This window comes from Schistocerca cancellata, chromosome 3, assembly GCF_023864275.1.
Source record: "Schistocerca cancellata isolate TAMUIC-IGC-003103 chromosome 3, iqSchCanc2.1, whole genome shotgun sequence".
Lineage (NCBI taxonomy): Eukaryota > Metazoa > Arthropoda > Insecta > Orthoptera > Acrididae > Schistocerca > Schistocerca cancellata.
Window position 1 is genome coordinate 659,229,629 of NC_064628.1, and position 25,393 is coordinate 659,255,021.

The 25,393-nt window shown below is 41.1% G+C and overlaps 1 protein-coding gene across 1 annotated transcript in view; it reads right to left on the minus strand.

The window, feature by feature from the left end:
* LOC126176491 (sialin-like) overlaps positions 1 to 25,157 on the minus strand; it is a 104,109-nt gene extending 78,952 nt beyond the window's left edge. Inside the window, exons 1-2 of the mRNA XM_049923646.1 lie at positions 25,071 to 25,157; positions 1,123 to 1,334 (exon numbers count right to left, since the gene is read on the minus strand). Of these exons, the coding sequence (XP_049779603.1) occupies positions 1,123 to 1,334; positions 25,071 to 25,110 (252 nt within the window). The 5' untranslated portion in view covers positions 25,111 to 25,157. The remainder of the gene's footprint in view (positions 1 to 1,122; positions 1,335 to 25,070) is intronic.
* Positions 25,158 to 25,393: the final 236 nt, after the last annotated feature.

Here is a 25,393-nt window from a genome sequence, read left to right on the forward strand (position 1 = left end):
TGGCTTATTAAGAGGAAAGCAAAAGGTTGTGCTCATCAGGGTCTCAAGTTTCATCGTTATGGTAGTTCAACTGAATACCAGAACGATAAAAGACCTAATACCGACTTCCCCTTCCCATTTCAGAAATTCATGCCGAAATTTATCCTTCTTGTTAATAACCTTTCCGTCAATCAAAGCTTTATTAGGCACAATCTCATCCCTTAAAGAATGCGTGGCATGCGAGACGAACACAATCGTACCACTATTTCGTCCGCCCCCGGTAGCTGAGTGGATGCCGACACGGTAGCTCAGCGTGCTCGGTCAGAGAACTGGCTGCTCTCTGTAATAAAAAGAAAACTGAGTGAAGGGATGAACAACGAACTTCAACGGATGTCATGTGACGTGCGCTACGACCAAACACGACGAACAATAAGGAACCAAAAAAAAAAGTGGTTCGATTCCCGGCTGGGTCGGAGATTTTCTCCGCTCAGGGACTGCGTGTTTTGTTGTCCTAATCATCATCATTTCATCCCCATCGACGCGCAAGTCTCCGAAGTGGCGTCAAATCGTAATACTTGCATCCGGCGAACGGTCTACCCGACGTGAGGCCCTAGTCACACGACATTTACATTTACCACAATTGCATTCATGTCACTTCCACAAGACAGGCCTCATGATACGTGAATTCTAGTAAGTTCCTACGCAACAATCTGTCATTTATCAACATTTACCAGGAGCACGTCATCATCATCCATTTGTGTTATACAGCTCTGCTTAATCAAAACAGTATTAGAGTTTACATTTTCTCACACATAACTGTTGTTCAGCTTGATGTAGAACTTCCAGTCATTTATATTTTATCACTCTCTGCACTTTACTTAGATACTCTCTTAAACCTTAGAGGAAATGTGAGATGAAAGGTCCCGGTCTCATAGGGACAGAAATAATCATTATAAATACGGGTAAAATCTACTCCCGACAGTGAACAGTTTGTTCCTAATGGCGATGTTGGTGACAGTTGCCTAAAAGTCAAAGAAATGGTCCAACGTGGAAATCAAAGAAAATTTTAACGACCTTTGGAACCCCTTGCTAGAGTAATTCGACTACCTGAGCCAGGATACATTTACGTCAGCCGCAACTCGCCTTGCGCCCGCCTGGACCCTCGAGCACCAGCTCGCCCGGGCAGGAGTCAGGGTCGCGGACCAGCTGGATCCCATCAGCAGTATCTCTCTCCTGTAGCGCCGTCCCGTTGACCATGTCGACGATGGCCACCGAGATGTTGACACGCGTCGCGTAGCTGATGGCCAGGCCCAGTGTATTAAGTAGCAGCATGGTGTAGCGCGTCTTCCAGAAGCCTGCGACATGAACCGAAAGGTAGTCACTTCGTAACATTTGAGGTCGATACAGGGTTGTTTCTGCTAGCATTACTGTGCTATTTTAAAGTTGACATTCTTAACGTCTGTATGTCTGCAAGGGAAAATAACCAAGACGAAGCAGTATCTAAGAATGACAAGATGTAGAAAAAGCAGACGCTCATTCACAGTTTTCTAAAAAATATATTTCATATCATTTAATATCTGTGCCGTCTTAATTCGTCAAATAATTGCATTATTGAAGAACTGTTGCTGTTACGGGATACAAGCTATAATTTCGTTTGAGTTTACTTTGCTGAAAGGGCAGCGCTACCGGTTTCGAATTTATACAGTGTTCGTGAGACTGCTTATACGCTTGTCTTAAGTTACACGGACGTCGGATATAAGTGAGATACCATGAAATTATCTGTAACATTCGGTTTCATCGTCTTTCTTCAACGAATGACACTCATGCTGCTTTCCATGGCTTCACATACACTCATTGCGGTCATCACTACTATTCACGTTCGTTAGGCAACAACACAAACTGTCTTTTTTTGTCTTTCGTTTTGACATTATTCGTTGGATAAAGACGATGAAAACAAATGTTCCTGACGATAATTTCACAAAAACTCATTTGAAAACCCATTTCCATTCAGCGTTTCATTAAAGATGTTTTAGTTCACTTGGTTAGGGATGTGGAAGTAAATTGATCACGGCCTTGCAAAAGTTAACAGTCCGGTATCCCCGTGAGATTTTTTTTCCGACAAACAAAGAAAATTTAAATCATGTTGGCTGGATGAGTATTAGGACCTTAATTTTCGCGAGAACCACTTCAGTGACTTAACGATTACACCACATCTCTCAGTGAGAAAGAAAGTAGAAATTGTCTGTCAAATATATTTTAAGATCGCTTTAAAATCCTCTCAATGGTTAAATGAGGTGAAAAGACTTCTTTTACCTCTAGTAAATTTTTAAAGAGCTGTCGTGTTTTCTAAACCGTGATAAATGATGTCATCCTTCCAGAGTTACACAGCTATTTAGTGGTTTCACGACTGCTACAACTAAATGTTGTAGTTGTTGTTGTGGTCTTCAGTCCTGAGACTGGTTTGATGCAGCTCTCCATGCTACTCTATCCTGTGCAAACTTCTTCATCTCCTAGTACCTACTGCAACCTCCATCCTTCTGAATCTGCTTAGTGTATTCATCTCTTGGTCTCCCTCTACGATTTTTACCCTCCATGCTGCCCTCCAATACTAAATTGGTGATCCCTTGATGCCTCAGAACATGTCCTACCAACCGAACCCTTCTTCTGGTCAAGTTGTGCCACAAACTTCTCTTCTCCCCAATCCTATTCAGTACTTCCTCATTAGTTATGTGATCTACCCAACTAATCTTCAGCATTCTTCTGTAGCACCACATTTCGAAAGCTTCTATTCTCTTCTTGTCCAAACTATTTATCGTCCATGTTTTACTTCCATACATGGCTACGCCCCATACAAATACTTTCAGAAATGACTTCCTGACACATAAATCTATACTCGATGTTAACAAATTTCTCTTCTTCAGAAACGCTTTCCTTGCCGTTGCCAGTCTACATTTTATATCCTCTCTACTCGACCATCATCAGTTATTTTGCTCCCCAAATAGCAAATCTCCTTTACTACTTTATGTGTCTCATTTCCTAATCTAATTTCCTCAGCATCACCCGACTTAATTCGACTACATTCCATTATCCTCGTTTTGGTTTTGTTGATGTTCATCTTATATCCTCCTTTCAAGACACTGTCCATTCCATTCAACTGCTCTTCCAAGTCCTTTGCTGTCTCTGACAGAATTACAATGTCATCGGCGAACCTCAAAGTTTTTATTTCTTCTCCATGGATTTTAATACCTACTCCGAATTTTTCTTCTTTTTTTCTGTCGTGCGAAATTAACACGGAACTTACCATAAGCGCTCTCCATTGAAATTCTCTTATGTAATGTGAGACAGAATCAAGAACATATTTTCAGAAAGTGGTGTTTCACAGATCGAAAGTATTTGAAAAATGTCATGGTAACCGCCTGGAACTGCTCGACAGACCATCGTCAGGTTCTTAAAAGCAGTTATAGTCTCATATTAGGCGATTGTAAAATCACGGACGTCAGATAATAAAATCATAAAGTTGTCTGTTGGCACGTCATAATATAAATTACATCGTCAATAAACAAACTGTGTTATGCAGCAGCCATGAACATCGATTGCTGATGTAACATGAAAGAGTTCACTGTCTACCACAATTTATATTATACTGACAATGTAATTTAGATTACGAGGTGACAACAGTGACAGACTCATGATTTCATTAGTATATATGATGTCAATGATTCTATATACGAGTAATATAATGCCGTAAATGCTTTTACAAACCGAAACTACTTGTTAAATTTAAGATTTTATCAGCAGTTTGAGCCGGTAATCATGACTTTTTCAGAATGAGGGTTGTGGTTTCTTACTTGTTGAGCTTGCCACACAACTGTTCAGTTAAGAATACTATTTCCCATATTAGATACCTTGTGGGACGTAAAGTAGCTTTCTGCAAGAAGCAGTATGTTAATATATGCTGTATATCAGTATGTAATTTACAATAATTAAAACTAGAAAATATTATTTTGTTGGGAGGGAGACTTTGGTAATGTTACGCGAATATGCTTCAATAAGGGGTTGAAGTATCTTCGAATGTTTTAAACGTCTGACCGAGCAGGTAGTTTTGAATATCAACTTTTTACCATACATCACTGCTTTTAGCATTAACAGTGTGCTGAATGTGACATTTCGATGGAGTAGAACATGTGCCTCAGGTGTGGTGCGTACGGATGAGTAACAGTATTCATAAATTGGAACATGAAATGACATTCACTCGAATGTTGTAACAGTGGTAGATCTAGATGTACTCTACAGGGCAACCAGTATCAAAAGGAGAACAGAGGATACGATAACTATTCAGTTTAACAACAATTTGAAAGTGCTGTAAGAAACTGGTACAGAGCCTAAGGCGGTGTAATACGCGTCTTGTGTTGGGAAATCAGCATTATCTGGCGCTACGTTAAAGCATGTGCAAATAGACAATGGTTAATTTATCTAGGGAGGTTCCAACATGAGAAGCACAACGTTGTAACTCACGTGCTGAGATATTGTAAGGGCAAAACTTTTGCTCTGCGTGACTGGGGACTTTATCACTATGTTTACTGTATGTGACCTGCTGATCCTCGACTGATAATAACAGTTAAATGGTAGTTTTGAGCATATGTGCATTTGAAACTGAACAACTACTAAAGATTTATTGCTCTAACATTTTTGCTCAGTTTATTGTGAAGACTCATCAGTGGAAAAATGTAGGATACTCACGCACAATGTTTAGTCTCCCATTTTCAATTTGTAAGCAAGAAACACAAATAATCAGAGTCCTCAACATAATCCACAAAGTCATACAACATGGACGAGCAACGAGGTCTTAAGTTGAAGCTGGATGGGGATTGTGATCGATGACAGAACAGATGAGTGCTGTTGTCTGGATTCTGTTGCCAACGTGGTACTAGCCGGTACGATTTGGAGATGTACTGTTCTCATTGAACATTAATAACCCAACATCCGATTGGAATAACAACAGTTTTTAAGTTGTGACTTCCAGTTTTTTCATGTTCTTTTACAAAGGAAGATCAGCAATACAGCCACCGTTTAATTCTTGCATCGTTTCAGAAATACGTGACATAAATATTAATGTCAGTGTGATCGGAAAGCAGCTGAGATCACTAAACTTGAACAAGATCCCAGGGCGCGATGGATTCCCTGTCTTATTCTGTCAGGAATTTACAACCAAGTTTTCCCTTCTCTTAATCATAAAATATCGTATAAAGGCACAGGTCACACCCTATTCCGCTAGCTGAAGTGATCCACAAAACGACTGCCTAAAATCATTAACCTCCATCTGTTGCAGAATGTTAGAACATATTCTGAGCTCAAACGTAACGAGATATCTCGAACAGAATGGCCTCATCCACGCCAGTTATCAATGGTCCGGCAAACACCAATCTTGAGGAACCTATGTCGGACATTTCGCATATGACACCATGAAAGCAATGGATCAAGCCCGTCAAGTGGCTTAAGCAATTGTTGATTTCTGAAAATCATTCGACTCTGCATTACACCAACGCCTATTAATGAAAGTAGCAGCGTAAGAGGTATCAATTCGTGTCTGGATAAAGATTTTGTGGGGGAAAGTCGTCGATAGATACTTGCTTTACTTTCCGTGTCCGGAACTAGACATCAGACTTCCAAAAATCAGCAGCCAACATGGCCTTGTCATTTGCGTCCCATAAGTCATTCATTGTGCATGGATGGTCTAAATATGGACAGATAAGCAGGTGTTGAGGATCCTGGACAGAACCACACAGACAGATAGTGTTCTTATTCTCTTTTAGGAAATCCCATTGCTGCAGGTTTGTCTTGCACTTACTTCTACCCTCATACGGTTTAGGGTTCTCCAGACTGTGTATGGTAGGTCTCCACCAGGCGCCACTTCTTCTTTTACATCTTTATGGGGGTTTCTCAGGTCGATTTCCCACCTTTTCAAAAGATTCTCTGCAACCGACCCTTCCAGGACTCGGGTACGTGACAGGAAACTCTTCCTCGAACAAAGCCGTCGTTCAACAGGCTGGTGTCCATGTAAAGGCTGACGCATGTCCTTTTCTTGCTTGGTTTTTTCGGCATCGGCAGCGATGTCACGTCGTACGTTGGACGGTGCGATCCCCATGATTAAGTACATCTTGTGCACTGGGGTTGGCCTCAAGAATCCGGTAACAATTCGTGCCATTTCATTCACCGCGACATCAACTTTTCTCGCGTGTGTTGATGCAGACCATACTGGAGCGGCATATTCCGCGGCTGACACACTGAGCGCAAGGGCTGAAGTTCTCAGGACTTTTGGGTTTGCACACCAGGATCCGCTGGTTAGTTTCCTGATGATGTCGTCTCTAGTTGAGACTTTTCCCCTTGTGGCATTACAATGATGTTTATAGGTCAGTGTGCGATCCAACGTGACACCAAGGGCGTTTTACAATGCTCGAGACGTTCACCTCTCTATATTACATTTAATTCGCGATTTGCCTCCCTGTTCTTTAAATGGAATGTACAGACCTGCGTCTTGGAAGGGTTAGACCTTAGGTGGTTTGCCTCATAATACTGGGAGAGAGCTTCCAAGGTACTGGTTAATTTCTTCTCTACATCCATAAAATTGTTACCTTGGGCTGCAACTGCAGTGTCATCGGCATACATAAATTGGCGCGTGATATTTGGCACTGGATGGTCATTTGTATATATATTATACAGAGCTGGGGAGAGGACGCTTCCCTGAGGTAGGCCATTCCTCTGATTTCTCCACATGCTCTTCTTGCCCTGAAGACAAACGAAAAATCTCCTATTATGCAGGAAAGTACCTATCAGTGATGTTAAAGTTGGTTAAGACGTCCCCTTGGAAGTGTGTTGGTACACTTGATGGTGGCATACTTCGGTTTGGTAGTAAGATACGAGGAAAATGCTGTTACCATACCAAGAAGTTTGCTTACAAAACACTCATGAGGCGCATCATACAATATTAATGAAGTGTGTGGAACCCATACCACTTAATTTTTAAATGAGTACACACAGCTCCACAGCCCCAGTTGCAAGTTACCTATCTAATGGCTCCCAGGGGCTACAATTACAATTTTCAGTATTTCATGTAATTATTGACCAAATTTAAAATGTTTTCATAATCTATTCATTAAGTGGTATAATCTTACGTCAAAGGTTTAACACAGTAAGACAACTACTCCAGATAGAAACTGTGTCGTCTTGAGTAAGTGCAACTGACAGAGTGCAGTGTATCCACAGTACATCCATGCAGTATTTTGGAATGAGTCTTCCAACAATCGTTACGCCTAATTTCAAAACTTTTCGTAACTTTTTCTCACTGACACCCACTCCCCCCCGACTCCTTGCACTCCATCCCTTCCTCCGCCCGCCCATCCCCCTCTCGCCCCTCCCACTCCCACACAAAAAATGAATGGGAAAAAGTTTATTGTCTATTTCATTTTCGCAGTTCACATTGTAAAACTTCAGTTTCAGGCATGACGTTTTAATTTTTCCATTTTTTTATTAACTAACTCTATTAGCAGCACATTTTGCAAACAGTATCCACGTATACCACTGAATGGATCTGCAAAATTATGTCATTGTGCGACACACAAATGGTATGATGCGTTTTTCACTGCGAGTCTGAATCTTTAAAGCAGCGGTTGTCAAGCTATTTTGGGCACGGAACGCTTTTACGGACTCCTAAAATAAACAAAATCTGGTTTTGCGTACATTAATTATAATAATTTAATGAAAATCATACAAAAATGTACATTATACACTACTGACCTCTACAACAATATACAAAACAACACACACTAACCTAATACACAAAATAAGTACGTATTGATTCCGCTGTAAACTGATAAAATTGTTTCCATTTAATGGGAGGTATGAAGCTTTTTTTTTTTTTTTTTTTTTTTTACCCACTATTTGTGAGGTCCGATACAAGAGAACTGAAGGCACATGTGAGGTTTAGCATTCAGTCTATTGTGGTATTTTGTCTTTGTAGCTGCATATGCTGAGAATTACGTTTCACACAAATATGTTGTTGCGACGGGAGAAGAACAGAGCCTGTGTGGCAAATTCTGGATATTCATCACGAACCCAGCACAAAAAATTATTAAGTAACGTTGTTTTAAACAACGATTCCATGTCTGAATCTGATATTATTTCTAAAAGTGATTCATAGGTTTTGTTTGATATACTTTCTGGCTTCTGCAAATTTGGTACAAAAGCATTCTGAACCCATGAATTCATTTTGAGCTTCGTATTCTGCTCTTCAGGAAAATACGTCTGAAAATACGCGTGCATATCATGGAGACATTGGTCGAATTCTTCAAACATTTCATTTGGTAATTCTGCTGTCTCCCCAACGAACACATTCAGTGTTAAAAATCTTCCTAGTCCGCTCTTGTCAACATAATCCAAAAATCTAACTTTAAAGGCGGTTTATTTTATTATTAGTAATGAAAACTGCTGTCTATTTCTCTTGTAAAGATAAATCCAGTTCATTAATGTTTCCAAACATATCTGACAAAAAAGCTAGTCTGAACAACCAAGCCACATCGCTCAAACAGTTCTATAATTTAAAAGAAATGTCAGTGATAAAAACTTGTAATTCAGCTCTTAGTCCAAATAATCTTGTTCGATGTATCCTGCGAGGTTGTTGATTCTATGCGAAACAATGTAACTCGAAAGTGGCGTTGTAGAAACATGCTTTGCAGTTTTTTCATTGACGATACATTGTGTTACGTCTGCCACACACGGTTTTATAAAATTCTCAGCGATATTGTGCTCTTCACGCACTTGTGCAACGTGATGCTGACTAAATACGATGCCTCCGTGGCTTTTTCATTCACACTTTGGGTCACATACTTCATAGTTATTCTTAATAATTGTTCTTTCTCATGGATAAAAAATTCTTCATCTTTGTCTTTCCAGTTGGAGGGTATAGTTTCTGAATGTCGGCGCATCTCAACAGGTACCATGGAACTATTCGGACGTAGCTTACTACATAATGTGCAGAGAGTGAGCCGTTAAAATCAGCAAATCTGATACTGGTGTAAGAGGCGTCGTACTATCTTTTTTCACCTTTAACGAGTCGTTAGATATTTTACTGCCTGAGACCATGGAGCTCGAACTCGTTACATCACCTTCTTGAATCCCATAGTCTTAATCGGATATCTCTGAGGTTGATGCCACATCTTTCAAGCAAACCGCCTTTGAACTTTCCATGCAAGTTTTTGTTGCAACACCATTAAGCCAACGCTCCATTCTATCTTTTAAAATCAACAATTTAATTTAACAATGTGATATACGTGGAATAATATTATCATAAGGTACAGTATTTTACAACTGTCGTGACTAACAAATATGAATCGAAAATATCGCGGCCCGAGAGTGGTTTGCGGCTACGCCATGCCGAATAGGGCTGTACACTGCAGTCGCAAGCTCAAGTTAAGTATTGTAGACTGTGCTGTGCTGCTCGGGTTTATACAGTCCTGAGTAATGAAGCACAGATAACGAAGTGACGAAATCCTTTGAGACTGTTCGAGGTGTTTGTGCAGACGAGAGAGATGGAGACAGAGCAGTGGAAAGTTCGCAGCATGCCTATATTAGACAGCATGCAGAGGTAGAAGGAGATAGAGACACGGAGAACATGTCAGAACCACCACTGCGTGCATCTGTAATAATGAGTAACGAGGCTACACATACCTGCTCGTACTAGTTAAATTCTTTCATGTGTAGTCTTCTATCGTTGCATTATTATAGATTTCTTATGCTGATGTCGCCTCAGTTTCGGCTATTGTGCGCTGAGAGGAAAAACTAAATTTTACAAAACCGATGCCGTTATGATATTTATAAGGGTTGGTTTTCTCAGTATGTGACAACATTTGACGTGATTTGTTCTTTAGGTTGTTGCACACATCAAAGAAAGTTTTGCATCACCTCGGCTCCGAGAGTTCCGGAATCTGTACAGAAAATCGGAATAGAGATCAACATAAACATCATTTACGCCCTTTCTATTGCTCATGAAAACCACACATTGCATGTTGTACCACCATACAGCGAGACCTTCAGAGATGGTGGTCCGGTACCTTTAACACCCAGTATCACGTCCTCTTGCCTTGATGCATGCCTGTATTCGTTGTGGCATACTATCCACAAGTTCATCCAGGCACTGTTGGTCCAGATTGTTCCACTCTTCAACGGCGATTCGGGGTAGATCCCTCAGAGTGGTTGGTGGGTCTCGTCGTCCACAAACAGACCTTTTCAATCTATTCCAGGAATGTTCGATAGGCTTCATATCTGGAGAACACGCTTCCCCTCTCTTCAAGCGATGTCGTTATCCTAAAGTAAGTCATTCGCAAGATGTGTGCGATGGGGGCGGGAATTGTCGTCCATGAAGACGAATGCCTCGCCAAATATGCTGCCGATATGGTTGCACTATCGGTCGGAGGATGGCATTCACGTATCGTACAGCCGTTATAGCGCCTTCCATGACCACCAGCGGCGTATGTCGGCCCCACGTAACGCCACCCCAAAACAGCAGGGAACCTGCACCTTGCCGCACTCGCTGGACAGTGTGTCTAAGGCGTCCAGCCTGATCGGGTTTCCTCCAAACACGTCTCCGACGATTGTCTAGTTGAAGGCATATGCGACACTCACTGGTGAAGAGAACGTGATGCCAATCCTGAGCGGCCCATTTGGCATGTTGTTGGGATCATTTGTACCGTGCTGCATGGTGTGTTGCAAAGATGAAGTTGCGCTTCATGCAGCCTACAGCGCTGCATACAGTTTGAGTCGTAACACGACGTCCTGTGGCTGCACGAAAAGCATTATTCGACATGGTGGCGTTGCTGTCAGGGTTCCACCGAGCCATAATCCGTAGGTAGCGGTCATCCACTGCAGTAGTAGCCCTTGGGCAACCTGAGCGAGGCATGTCATCGACAGTTCCTGTCTCTCTGTATCTCCTCCATGTCCGAACAACATCGGTTTAGTTCACTCCGAGACGTCGGGACACTTCCTTTGTTGAGAGCCCTTCCTGTCGCAAAGTAACAATGCGGAGGCGATCGAACCACAGTATTGACCGTGTACGAATGGTTAAACTACAGATAACATGAGCCGATTGAATGACGAACTAATCGGTTGTCTGACCCCCTCGGTCTAATAGGCGCTGCTCATGCATGGTTGTTTACATCTTAGGCGGGTTTAGTGACATCTCTGGACAGTCAAGGGGACTGTGTCCGTGATACAATATCCACAGTCAACGTCTATCTTCAGGAGTTCTGGGAACCAGGGTGATGCAAAACTTTTTTTGGCGTGTGTATTACTGTAGCGAAGCCCCCACATAGGTCCTGCTGAGTCCCAACGCTCCGTGAAACTTAGTTTGAGTATCGCTGCTGTAAAGTATCGGGTTAGAGAGGGAGGAGGTTTTCTGGTATAGAACTAACAAAGTGTACTGAATGTATGGACACATGTTTGATTGATACACTAGCAAGTGTCATGAACATGCTGAAAAACTTGCAGACGCTTGAAAACAGATGTCAACTTTCCTGCGAAAGACAATTTACAGGGCCTTAAGAACCAGTATGAAGAGAGGTTTCTAGGAGTGTACTACAGCCCCCGACATATTGCTCCTGTATGGACCATGAATTAGAATAGACTGAAAACTGCGGGCACAGAGGCGTACAAGCAATCCTGCTTCCCCTTCCTCATACGCAAATGGGACTGGAAGAAACCATAATACGTATTCAGACAGGTATTATCCTCTGCCATGTACTTAACGGTTTTTCGCAGAATATGTCATATCTTTGGTTGCAGACGAGACGCTGTCAGTTTGCAGTGCCGTAAAGCATTAATCCGGTGGTTGAAGCTAATTTCTTCTATATACAGTAAATAAAAAAATCATCCTTCCAATCGCATTAATAATTAAAAGTTCAGTAGAATAACACAGCTCCTGTTGCTATGCAGTAGTCATTGGAAGGATGCAGGCCAACAACCTCATGGAAAACTAGGATAACAGGATTAATGTACCAGGTCACACGTATTGCAAAACCTAGTACTGTCCTTGAACAAGTAGTAGAGGATAGTGAGGCACAGACCAGGAATATGAGTAAAGAGGAAAAGGCATTGGTGTTGGGGGAGCAGGAAACAGTTGGTCAAGAATGCAGAATACACCATTAGGAGTGACCAGGAATAACTAGGTGCAGCACCATCTTCGTCAAATGTGGGCTTTGTTTAGGTTCTGCAGTGTCATGATCGATCTTGCATGAACAAAGCTATACCACACAGCTAATCAGGAACTGCTGCTGAGTTCGCTCAGGGCTCATATTGATATTGTGCCATCTACTGCTACTGAAAGATGGTGATACAAACGGCCTACATCTTAACTAACAGGAAGGGGCAAGACGAATCAAATGAACTGATCCCTGGAAATATAAATAGTGGCAGGGCTACGTCACCAATTACGAAATTCATTTGATTACAAGTGTGAAAGATGATCACCTTTTAGGTTAAATGCCTCATTTCGACAGACTGCTTCAAAATACGTCCAGATAAAAGAAGTGCCGTACCAAAACATAGTCTTGTTTGTCTAATCTTATCATAATCTAACAAAATGTCAGAGGATTGAAAAACAAAGTTAACGAATTTCCATCCATCTGTGTTGCTGCTTGACAGATATAATCAGTGGGTATAAGGTCGGCCTGTTATGCAAACTGCTTTTTCAAATAAACCCAACATTTTTCTGCACCTTCGTACTATCATCAGTGGATATCCTTCAATCAAATTTTTAAAATGAGAACCTATTTTAAATTATAATTATTCTACGAAAATTAGACCTAAAACAGTTTTTGACTGTTGTTATTACGTAATTTTTCTACGTTTTTCTATTCTGTAGGAATCTCTCTGCCTTATCGGATACTTGTAGTTTGTCATCTTTTACTAAATGATGTTCATGTGAGTTTGGTTGGCCAGTTAACACATCAGTTTACAGAGATACGTAACTTTGTTACATGAAAATGTATTCTAACACAAAAAAAGGACGCACCACCAAAGAATTATCCGAGTGGGACGGAAATCGGTAGATGTGATGTACATGTACACATTAACGAATGATTACAGTTTCAGAAAAAGTGGATGATTTCCAGAATGAGATTTTCACTCTGCAGTGGAATGTGCGCTGATATGAAACTTCCTGACAGATTAAAACTGTATGCCGGACCGAGACTCGAAGGTCGCGAGTTCGAGTCTCGGTCCGGCACAAAGTTTTAGTCTGCCAGGAAGTTTCAGTGGATGATTTATTCAAGAGAAAAAGCTTCACATACTGAGCTAGTCAATAATGCGTTGGCCCACCTCTGATCCTTAAGCAAGCTGTTATTCGGCTTGACATTGATTGACCGAGTTGTTGGATGTCCTCCTAAGGGATATCGTGCCAAACATTGTGCCAAATTCTGTCCAATTGGCTCGTTAGATCGTCGAAGTCCCGAGCTGGTTGGAGGGACCTGCCCATAAGGCTCCAAATATTTTAGATTGACGAGAGATCCGGCAACCTTGATGGAGAAGGTAGGCTTTGGCAAGCAGGAAGACAAGCAGTAGAAACTCTCGCCGTCTGCGGGCGGGCATTACTTTGGTGAAATGTAAGCCCAGGATGGCTTGTCTTGAAGGGCAACAAAACAGAGCGTGGAATATTGTCGAAGTACCGCTGTGCTGTAAGGGTGCCGCAGATGACAACCGATGGGGTGTTTCTATGAAAGGAAATGGTACCCCAGACAATCACTCATGCCAGTCGGTCCGTCATGGTCGGCGACAGCAAGTTTGGTATCCTACCACTACCCGGGGTGTCTCCAGCCACGTCTTCATTGGGCGTCGGGGCTCATTTCGAAGCCGTGCTCCTCAATTAAGACAATTCTGCTCCAGACAATGACATTCCAGGGCGAAGACTTTTCTCTTCACATTGATGTGGTATCATGGATACCAGAGACATCATAAAGAAACAGACAGTCTCGAGGCACTCCCACAGGAAGCTGATTGGAAGGATGTATATAGTGAGACAGATGTCTGTTCCAAATTTAACGTACCCCCCATCACCCCAAAACGTCTCGAGCATATATTAATAATAAACAGAGAAACGTTAAGACTTGTTTTAATGCTTCAGATGTTCTACGTAGTCTCCCCACACTTGAGTACAACGCACAGGACCGTGACCTAGGCAGTTTGGTCCCATAAAACTTACCAAAACAACACACAGAACGTTCATACGACGATACGCAACACTCAAAAAAGACCTTCTTTGGAATACTGTTAAACTCGGGGGTCACATTGGTTAAAGTTGGAATGTTGATTACGTCGTCAAAGCGTTGACCCTTAGTGTGAATTTCTGCACTTTGTCTTTCTTTTCTCTTTTTAACCAGACAAGGATTGTCTGCATTAATTTTTAGCTTCAATCAAATCACGGCTGGCGTCCACATCGTTGTTTGTGTTCGGTAGTCAAGGTGCGTCGGACAAACTTTTCACACACTTTAGTCTGCTTAGGAACATTATATAGGATGTCTCGAACATTTGATTTAGGAATGTTACTCCACTGCAATTTGTGACACAATAATGTTGACACACTACAGAAAAACGTCTGCTATTTAATACTGCCTGTTCACAACTCACTGGTCGAATGCACAGCTATTGTTTAGAATTGGTAGTTCAAGCTACCACCGTAGTTACAACGCTGAGGTTGCTTATACGCTAGGAATAAAAATCAGTCTCAGAACTTTTTTGACAGACGGTGTACATTAAAGGATTTGTATCAGTCTTAAACAGCTGCTTTCCAATGAAAATAATAAATATTGGTAATAATAAAACATTAAACAAGGAATCAAAATATCATACACTAGGAATACTGTTCTGTCTTAAGGAAAGTGATCAAAAAATCACAAAATGTCCGTGTAATATCTGAAATCAACAATTCAGATAATAATAATCGACAGGGGCATTCTGCGAAATGTGGACCAATAGTAATAAACGATCCCTAGAGAACAAGGAACAGAACATGCCATATGGACACAGGGTCGTAAATGCATGGTTTCTCTGCTACGGCGTATTTATTAATTCATCGTGTGCTGTACAATGTCATGAGACCAACGTTGGACGAGGCGTTTGAAGTGACTTATACTGTCCTCTAAGCATTTGCGAACACGGCACGGCAGCGATTGTTGCACTCATTCAGATGTGCCACCGTGCAACCGAATTACGTCATAGACAACATGAATGCGTTGTTGCAGTGTCTGCACATCCGGGATGGGCCTCGAAAATACGACTTCGTCCAGGAAGAAATCTAAAGGGCTGAGGTCGAGCGACCAGGTAGACCATGGGATTGGACCACCTCGTCCGATCCATCAGCCGGACTAGATGTTGTCGAGATGCCTCCGCACAGAAATGCGTAACTGAGCTGGGGCACCATCAAGTAGTATTAGGGCTTAAGTGCAGAGAGTGTGGTGGGTGGTACAGCACTTCCAAGACCCCTCGATCGAACAAATCGGTCACAACTTGGGCTGTAAACTCCCAGGCACTGTCCTGCGAAATGATGGGCAGGCTCTGCAAAAAGTGTCGCCGCTTCTTTCTCTAAGCTGGTCGCCGGATTTTCTGCAGTATCCGCCCATCACTTTGCAGGAGAAACTTCGGGCGCATGTGGCACAAGTTGTGAGCGATTCGTTCGATCGATGGAATCTGACTTAAGCCCTTGTTATTTCAGAGAGATTTAATATTGAAGGAAGCACTTTATGGCATTCGCTTCAGAACTGTTACACACATTCTTCTGGCAGTAACAGACTGCTCCACTAGAACTATCAGAGCAATTGGCGCTGTTAAGGGTATCCTACGACTAGCACATCGCTGGCAACGGGTTGTACACATTGCTGGGACTACTTTTAAGCACAGCAAAACTTTGAAACATGTATCTGGTTTATGTAAGGCGTAAACAAATATTTGCCACTATTAAAGTTGCAGCCCTGATTGGTTCGCATATTAACCGAATTATTCATTCATGCATATGCCCCCAGGGGGTAGCCCTAGCAATAATGGTACGTACAGACATTTCAGCAGTTACACCAAACGTAAAGTAGGAGTTATACGTATTTAACTATCTACTGAATAAACTAATTCTTCTTTTCATGACTGATATATTCCTGTAGATTAAGTTCTTCCAGATGCAATTGACATGTAACTAGTACAACTGATGAGTGGTTGGGCTATAAAGTTGATAAAATTGAGCATAAAAGTTCCCTTAGGGATATGTCCAGAGAAAGGGAACATCACTAAATTTTGGCGACTGCATTCCGTTTAACTGAAAAGGTGTGATGATGTCCAATAATTTAAAATCATTTCAATCTAGCCCTTAAACAATAATCCAGCCATTTGTGTAGAAGCTAAAGATATTGTACAAGTTAAAAAAATTCTAAGTAAATTAATGAATTATGACAAATATTTCTCGCGAAAAACTCACTTCCAGCAATTGGCAGTATATGCTTATATGTAGCAAGTGAGGAAATCATCAAACAATTTAAAAATGTATTATATCTAATATTTCTTTTGATAACACCTCAGTATTTGCCGAAAGAACATTGTCGGTGATTGGTACAAATTAGCGGGAAGAGATACATGGACGTTCAATAAATTGAAATAAAAAAGTAATTGTTCATTTATTTAAACATGCATTTATAATGTAGCACCAGCTATTAACCTTTCAAAACCAACCAAATATCCATTTTTAATGTCAGATATAAGTAAATGAACACAATTTTTGAAATTTTAAGAAATGTACCTTTTATACATTTCTCCTTGAAATAAGATAATTTACTTGTCTTCAAAACAGGTGGCCGTCCTGGGCATGGTCCACGTATAACCGGAAAAATTGGAATAGTACATCAGTGACACCATTCAAACCGGAGAAACTGGACCGCGCCTGCTCGTCATCAACGACTTCGCTCAAATTTATGGCATGTGCAGGGCTTGTCCAGCGATAACTGACAAAAGATGGAGCTCAAGACGGCCAATCATTTAGAAATAAATAGTATTTTTGCTTGAGACTTGGCAAGGTACGAGCTATTTATGTTAACTTCTTTCCCAAACAGGGGTCGACAAAGCGGAAGGAATACAGGAAGTTAATCCGAGGGTAGTGGGTTCGAATCCCTACGCAGCATTCTTTTTATTTTTATTTATATGCCAACTAGCTCCGCAGATGATGAGGAGATGGAAGAACTGTATGACGAGATAAAAGAAATTATTCAAATAGTTAAGGGAGACGAAAATTTAATTGTGATGGGGAGTTGGAATTCGATAGTAGGGAAAGAAAGAGAAGGAAAAATTGAACGTGAATGTGGAAAGAAATGAAAGAGGAAGCCGCCTGGTAGAACTTTACACAGACCATAATTTAATCACCGTTAACGCTTGGTATAAGAACCACTAAAAAAGTTGTAAAAGTGGAAGAGTCCTGGAGAAACTGGAAGGTTTCAGATTGATTATATAGTGGTAAGACAGAGATTTAGGAACTATGTTTTAAATTTTAAAAAATTTCCAGGGGCAGATGTGGACCCCTCACCACAATTTATTGGCTATGAACTGTAGATTAAAGCTGAATAAATCGGAAAAAGTAGAAAATTGAGGAAATGGGATAAGCTGAAAGAATCAGAGGTTGCTGACAGTTTCAGAGGGAGCAATAGGCAACGGTTAACCACTACAGGTAAAAGAATACAGTAGAAGACGAACAGGTAGCTTTAAGATAGGAAATATTGAAAGGAGCAGAGGATCAAATAGGTAAAAAGAAAAGGTCTAGTAAAGATCCTTGGATAACGCCGGAGATATTGAATTTAAGTGATGACAGGCGAAAATATAAATATTCATTAAATGAGGCAGACGAAAGGGAACACAAACGTTTAAAAAATCAGATTGACAGGAAGTCCAGAACTGTTAAGCAGGATTGACTAGAGGACAAACATAAGGTTTTAAAAGCTTTTTTCGTTAGAGGAACGATAGATATAGCTTACAGGAAAATTAAAGAGGCCTTTGGGGAAAAGAGAAGCAGCTGTATGAACATCAATAACTCAGATGGGAAACCAGTCGTACGCAAAGAAGGGAAAGCTGAAAGGTAGAAGCAGTATACAGAGGGTCTATAGGATTGAGATAAACTTGAAAGCAATATTATAGAAAGTGAAGTGGGCGTAAAAGAAGATGAGATGGGAGGTACGATACGGCGAGAAGAATTTGACAGATATAAATCGAAACAAGGCACCGGGAGTAGACGACATTCCTTCAGAACTACTGATAGCCAACCATGACAAAAGCTTTTCCATCTGGTGCGTGAGATGTGTGAGACAGGCAGAATACACTCAAACTTAAAGAAGAATGTAGTTATTCCAAATCCAAAGAAAGCAGTCACTGAAAGGTCTGAAAAATACTGAACTATCAGTTTAATAAGACACGGTCGCAAAATACTAACACTAATTCTGTGCAGAAGAATGGAAAAACTGGTAGAAGCCGACCTCAGGGGAGATCAGTTTGGATTCCGGATAAATACAGAAACAATCTGGGCAGTCCTGAGCCTACGACACATCTTAGAAGATAGGCCAAGAAAAGGCAAACCAACATTTCTAGCATTTGTAGACTTGGAGAAAGATTTGGACGTTGTTGAATACTCTCTTTGAAATTCTGAATGGTGCAGGAGTAAAATACAGGGTGCGAAAGGCTATTTAAAACTGCAGTTATAAGAGTCTAGCGGCATGAAAAGGAAGCAATGATTGAGTAGGGAGTGAGACAGGGTTGTAGCCTATCCCTGGTATTATTCAATATGTACATGTAACAAGCAGTAATGGAAACCTACGAAAAATTTGCAGTAGGAATTAAGGTTCAGAGAGAAGCAATAAAAATTTTGAGCTTTGCCGATGACAATGAAATTCTGTCAGAGACAGCAAATGACTTGGAAGAGTAACTGAAAGGATTGGACCTTGTCTTGAATGGAGGATACAAGATGAACATCAACAAAAGCAAAACAAGGATAATGGAATATAGGCGAGTTAAATCACATGACGCTTACGGGATTAGATTAGAAAACGAGACACTTAGAGTAGTAATGAGTTTTGTTATTTGGGCAGTGAAATAACTGATGATGGCCGAAGTAAAGAGGATATAAAATGTAGAGTGGCAATGGAAAGAGAAGCACTTCTGAAGAAGAGAAATTTGTTAACATCGAATATACATTTGAGTATCAGGAAGTCTTTTCTGAAAGTATTTGTCTGGAGTGTTCCCATAAATAGAAGTGAAACATGGACGATAAACAGTTTCGACAAGAAGAGAAGACGAGCTTTCGACATGTGGTGCTACAGGATAAGGTTGAAGATTAGATGGATAGATCACGAAACTAATGACGAGGAACTGAATAGAAATTGGGAGACAAGAAATTTGTGGCACAACTTGACCATAGGGAGGAATTGGTTGATAGGACACATTCTGAACATCAAGGGATCACCAATTTAGTATTGCAGGGAAGTGCTAGTGGTAAAAATCGTAGAGGGAGACCAAGAGACGAAAATAGTAAACACAAGAACAGGCTCGTACGAGACAGAGTAGAATGGAGAGTTGCATCAAACCAGTTTTCGGACTGAAGACCACAATTACAACGTTACGTACAGTGGGAAGGAACCGTAATAATACTCCATAAATTGCATTTATTAAGATTTTCTTAAAAGAGATGAAAAGAAACTCAAAGGTAAATTTGAAATTGCGAATAAATTTCCAGGCATTGACTGTAAGGCATACACGAGATTTGTATATAAAATTACATTGTTTTATTATTTTGTAGTTGACGATTTACACGTACAGGAGAGATATTCATCGTAGAAACAGGGAAGCAGTAATTTTCTCGGCATCTTGCACACGTTTTTAACTCCCGCATTTTTACAATTACGTTCTTGTTTTAAAGTATCTATAGAACAGCAAAATGGTATATATTTATAAAAGTTCATCTCTCACCGCACAGCTTGGCACCAAACCATGCGTAACGATACTGATCTACATCTACATCTACATCCATACTCCGCAAGCCACCTGACGGTCTGTGGCGGAGGGTACCCTGAATACCTCTTTCGGTTCTCCCCTCTATTCCAGTCTCGAATTGTTCGTGGAAAGAAGGATTGTCGGTATGCTTCTGTGTGGGCTCTAATCTCTCTGATTTTATCCTCATGGTCTCTTCGCGAGATATACGTAGGAGGGAGCAATATACTGCTTGACTCTTCGGTGAAGGTATGTTCTCGAAACTTTAACAAAAGCCCGTACCGAGCTACTGAGCGTCTCTCCGGCAGAGTCTTCCACTGGAATTTATCTATCATCTCCGTAACGCTTTCGCGACTACTAAATGATCCTGTAACGAAGCGCGCTGCTCTCCGTTGGATCTTCTCTATCTCTTCTATCAACCCTATCTGGTACGGATCTCACACTGCTGAGCAGTATTCAAGCAGTGGGCGAACAAGCGTACTGTAACCTACTTCCTTTGTTTTCGGATTGCATTTCCTTAGGATTCTTCCAATGAATCTCAGTCTGGCATCTGCTTTACCGACGATCAACTTTATATGATCATTCCATTTTAAATCACTCCTAATGCGTACTCCCAGATAATTTATGGAATTAACTGCTTCCAGTTGCTGAACTGCTATTTTGTAGCTAAATGATAAGGGATCTATCTTTCTATGTATTCGCAGCACATTACACTTGTCTACATTGAGATTCAATTGCCATTCCCTGCACCATGCGTCAATTCACTGCAGATCCTCCTGCATTTCAGTACAATTTTCCATTGTCACAACCTGTCGATACACCACAGCATCATCTGCAAAAAGCCTCAGTGAACTTCCGATGTCATCCACCAGGTCATTTATGTATATTGTGAATAGCAACGGTCATATGACACTCCCCTGCGGCACACCTGAAATCACTCTCACTTCGGAAGACTTCTCTCCATTGAGAATGATATGCTGCGTTCTGTTATCTAGGAACTCCTCAATCCAATCACACAATTGGTCTGATAGTCCATATTCTCTTACTTTGTTCATTAAACGACTGTGGGGAACTGTATCGAACGCCTTGCGGAAGTCAAGAAACACGGCATCTACCTGTGAACCCGTGTCTATGGCCCTCTGAGTCTCGTGGACGAATAGCGCGAGCTGGGTTTCACACGACCGTCTTTTTCGAAACCCATGCTGATTCCTACAGAGTAGATTTCTAGTCTCCAGAAAAGTCATTATACTCGAACGTAACACGTGTTCCAAAATTCTACAACTGATCGACGTTAGAGATATAGGTCTATAGTTCTGCACATCCGTTCGACGTCCCTTCTTGAAAACGGGGATGACCTGCGCCCTTTTCCAATCCTTTGGAACGCTACGTTCTTCTAGAGACCTACGGTACACCGCTGCAAGAAGGGGGGCAAGTTCCTTCGCGTACTCTGTGTAAAATCGAACTGGTATCCCATCAGGTCCAGCGGCCTTTCCTCTTTTGAGCGATTTTAATTGTTTCTCTATCCCTCTGTCGTCTATTTCGATATCTACCATTTTGTCATCTGTACGACAATCTAGAGAAGGAACAACAGTACAGTCTTCCTCTGTGAAACAGCTTTGGAAAAAGACATTTAGTATTTCGGCCTTTAGTCTGTCATCCTCTGTTTCAGTACCATTTTGGTCACAGAGTGTCTGGACATTTTGTTTTGATCCACCTACCGCTTTGATATAAGACCAAAATTTCTTAGGATTTTCTGCCAAGTCAGTACATAGAACTTTACTTTCGAATTCATTGAACGCCTCTCGCATAGTCCTCCTCACACTACATTTTGCTTCGCGTAATTTTTGTTTGTCTGTAAGGCTTTGGCAATGTTTATGTTTGCTATGTAGTTCCCTTTGCTTCCTCAGCAGTTTTCTAACTCGGATGTTGAACCACTGTGGCTCTTTTCCATCTCTTACGATCTTGCTTGGCACATACTCATCTAACGCATATTGTACGATGGTTTTGAACTTTGTCCACTGATCCTTAACACTATCTGTACTTGAGACAAAACTTTTGTGTTGAGCCAACAGGTACTCTGTAATCTGCTTTTTGTCACTTTTGCTAAACAGAAAAAACCTTCCTACCTTTTTTAATATTTCTATTTACGGCTGAACTCATCAGCTCGGGTCTGTTTGTCACCAGAAGGTCTAATATGTTATCGCCACGAGTCGGTTCTCTGTTTAACTGCTGAAGGTAGTTTTCAGATAAAGCACTTTAAAAAATTTCACTGGATTCTTTGTCCCTGCCACCCGTTATGAACGTTTGAGTCTCTCAGTCTATATCCGGCAAATTAAAATCTCCACCCAGAACTATAAATTGGTGGGGAAATCTACTCGAAATATTTTCCAAATTATCCTTCAGGTGCTCAGCCACAACAGCTGCTGAGCCAGGGGCCTATAGAGACATCCAATTACCATGTCTGAGCCTGCTTTAACCGTCCCAAATCATTTCACATTTCGGTGGAATGTATTTTCATACAATCTTCTCAGAATGCGATTACATACTTTTTCTCTCTCGATGAGATTAGAGCAGTTTTGATGTTTTCGACCAAATTCTTTTACCTGACGTTGGCAGAATTGCACTAGTGGATCACATTTGAGGGGAATCCTACATTGGAAATTTATTCGCAATCCAAAATTTTCGTTTGATTTTTCTTTTCATGCTTTTTATGAAAATCTTAATAAATACAATATACTGACACTATTTCGACTTATTTACAGTGTGATTAAAGTATAAATTGAAAATAAAACAATGGTTCTGCGTAGGGATTCGAATTCACAACCCTCGAATTACTGTTCTATGGGCTTCCCGTTGTGATGACCACAGGCTGGAAACGAGGTTACCGTGAGTAGCTGGTGCCTCGTCCGACTTGAGCCAGGAACGATGTTTTTTTCTAAACGCTTGGCCATCTGGAGCTCCCACTTCCGTGTCTTTCATTTCTAGCTAAGGCTTGTGCATGCAATAAATTTGAACAAATCGGTGATGACAAGTGGGAGCGGTTCCCTTCTGAGTGAAAACATTCAGAGAACTGACGCAGCAGACTTGACAGTCGGTTTCCTCACACTGAGTGAAACTAATCAAAGCTGGCGAGTGAGTCAAAACAATCGAGGAGCTGACTAAGTCACATAGACTGGTTTCATTGTGTAGTTTAATTCGACTGAAAAGACCAAGTGAACAATCGAGAGGTCAATCGGTTGGTCCTTCACCAATCGAAAGTAGCTGTTGAGTTACCTCGCAAATTTCACGCCGAGCGCTGTTCAGCTAGCAAGGAATTCTGGTACCACTATCCAGTACGCGTGTTCATTTACTGAAATTGAATATGATTTCATCCAGAATGAACAGCAGTATATATTCCGTGAAGACTTGACGGAATAACGATTCGAACATTAATCACACTTGTATGAATGCATGGTTTCGTGGCGATATGATTAATAAAATTTTCTCGGGCTTCCAGCCGCGTCAGGTGGTTAAAATCCCACAGCTTTCGATCGATCTCTCCTCAGTCATTGTCAAGTGGTAAAACTGACTGGTCTGCCAGTCAGTCTTACCACTTGACAATGACTGAGGAGAGATTGGACGATAGCTCGTGGGATTTTGACCACCTGACGCGTCTGGAAGCCCGAGAAATTTTATTAATTAATCACACTTCATTATCAATTGAACAGAAGGATATGTACGATGCTTATGGTTCATTTCCAGTAAACACAAAGAAATGACAATAACAAAAAAAAGGTCAAGTACGACTAGAGCCCACGCGCTAAGGGTTCCTTACAAACTTAATTCCATGTATAATGAATTCATCCATCCCGAGAACCGAGAATCTCGACCGCTTCAGCCTGTTGTCGACATTAATAATGGTAACATATCGGTCCTCGGAATTGCAAGATTTTCGAGAATGTTTTAATGTTAAGCTTGTAGTCGCCTAACAAATGGCAGAGGAAATATATTTTTTATAATATAATTACAAATTAATTTTTATCTGATATTTTTCTTTACTTGTATTGAGAAACTTTGTTTTTTACCAAATTTTATTATGTTAGGTCAAAGGGAACTACCATAGGTGCTAATGAGCGAGTTTGCGAGTATCAGAATATGTGACACAAACAGCCGTATATTTTGACTGCATTGACTTAGAAGCTTCAATTTCTACACCACCGAGAGAATGTAGACCTTAGTATGAGACATAAATTTCAGCTTGATACGTCTAAGGTCTAGATGTTCCTGAGAAAAACTGTTTTTGACTGACGAACAGACAGGAAGACGAACAGCAAAGTGATCCTATAAGGCTTCCGTTTTTACCGATTGGGATACGGAACCCTGAAAAGAATGGTATATCTTTCAAGTCCAAGTAGCAAGCCTGAGTTATATGTCCGTACAGATCACTTGTAAATGAGGATAGACGGCATAAATCAGCTGACTGTGTTAGAACTGTAGCGAGTAATAATTATAGCCAAATAAAGGTCAGTTACGTCCCTTAATAACTGTATACAGCCTACGGATCGCAGTTCTAAGGAACTGTGAAAAGTAATAGTATCTAACTTTATCTGTTCCAAGTAGGTAACAAGATTTAGCTAGATTTATTTTACATAGAACTTATTTATTTACAAACAATCACAAAAGGGAGGTGATGACTGGGTGTTGTGTGCTGTCCTTAGGTTAGTTAGGTTTAAGTAGTTCTAAGTTCTAGGGGACTGATGACCATAAATATTAAGTCCCATAGTGCTCAGAGCCATTTGAACCATTTTTGAACAAAAGGAAGCATACGAATTCTTGGAAATTTACCAACTAAGTGCCCCTTCACGGATAATTTTTAAATGTCAGTGGGCATGGAACGGTTAGCAGAATGGAAGACACTGGATTAATGCAGAAATTTTGCCATGTTAAGAGAGTAAAAATGCTCATCCCGAACAAGTTCAGAGTGCTGTTTACATGTGCAAAACGAGTAAGAAAGTAAGAGATAAGGAGAAGTCTCTGGTGTAAACATGATGTAAACAATGGCTCACCGGCCCTGTCCTGCGGCGCCGCCGTTCCAGCTCCCGTCATCTTGTTTCTGAAGTAAAACACTTGTCTGCTGAAGGCCTCTGCCGCCGCCACCGACTCCACGACTCTATGCTAGTGCGCCTCTTTTTATACTCTTCGGCGCCTCCAGTACAGAACGACGAAGGCGTAACGGGAGAGGTGTATTTTAAAAGATGCTGAGACACTCCAGAAATCACTCAACACTCCCCTATTGCTGTCGCGTGTTGTGTGACAGCTGTATTACGTCACTTTACATCTGAGCTTGCCTCCCTGCTAGGCCGTATGAATCTCCCGTCCTGCTGAAGGT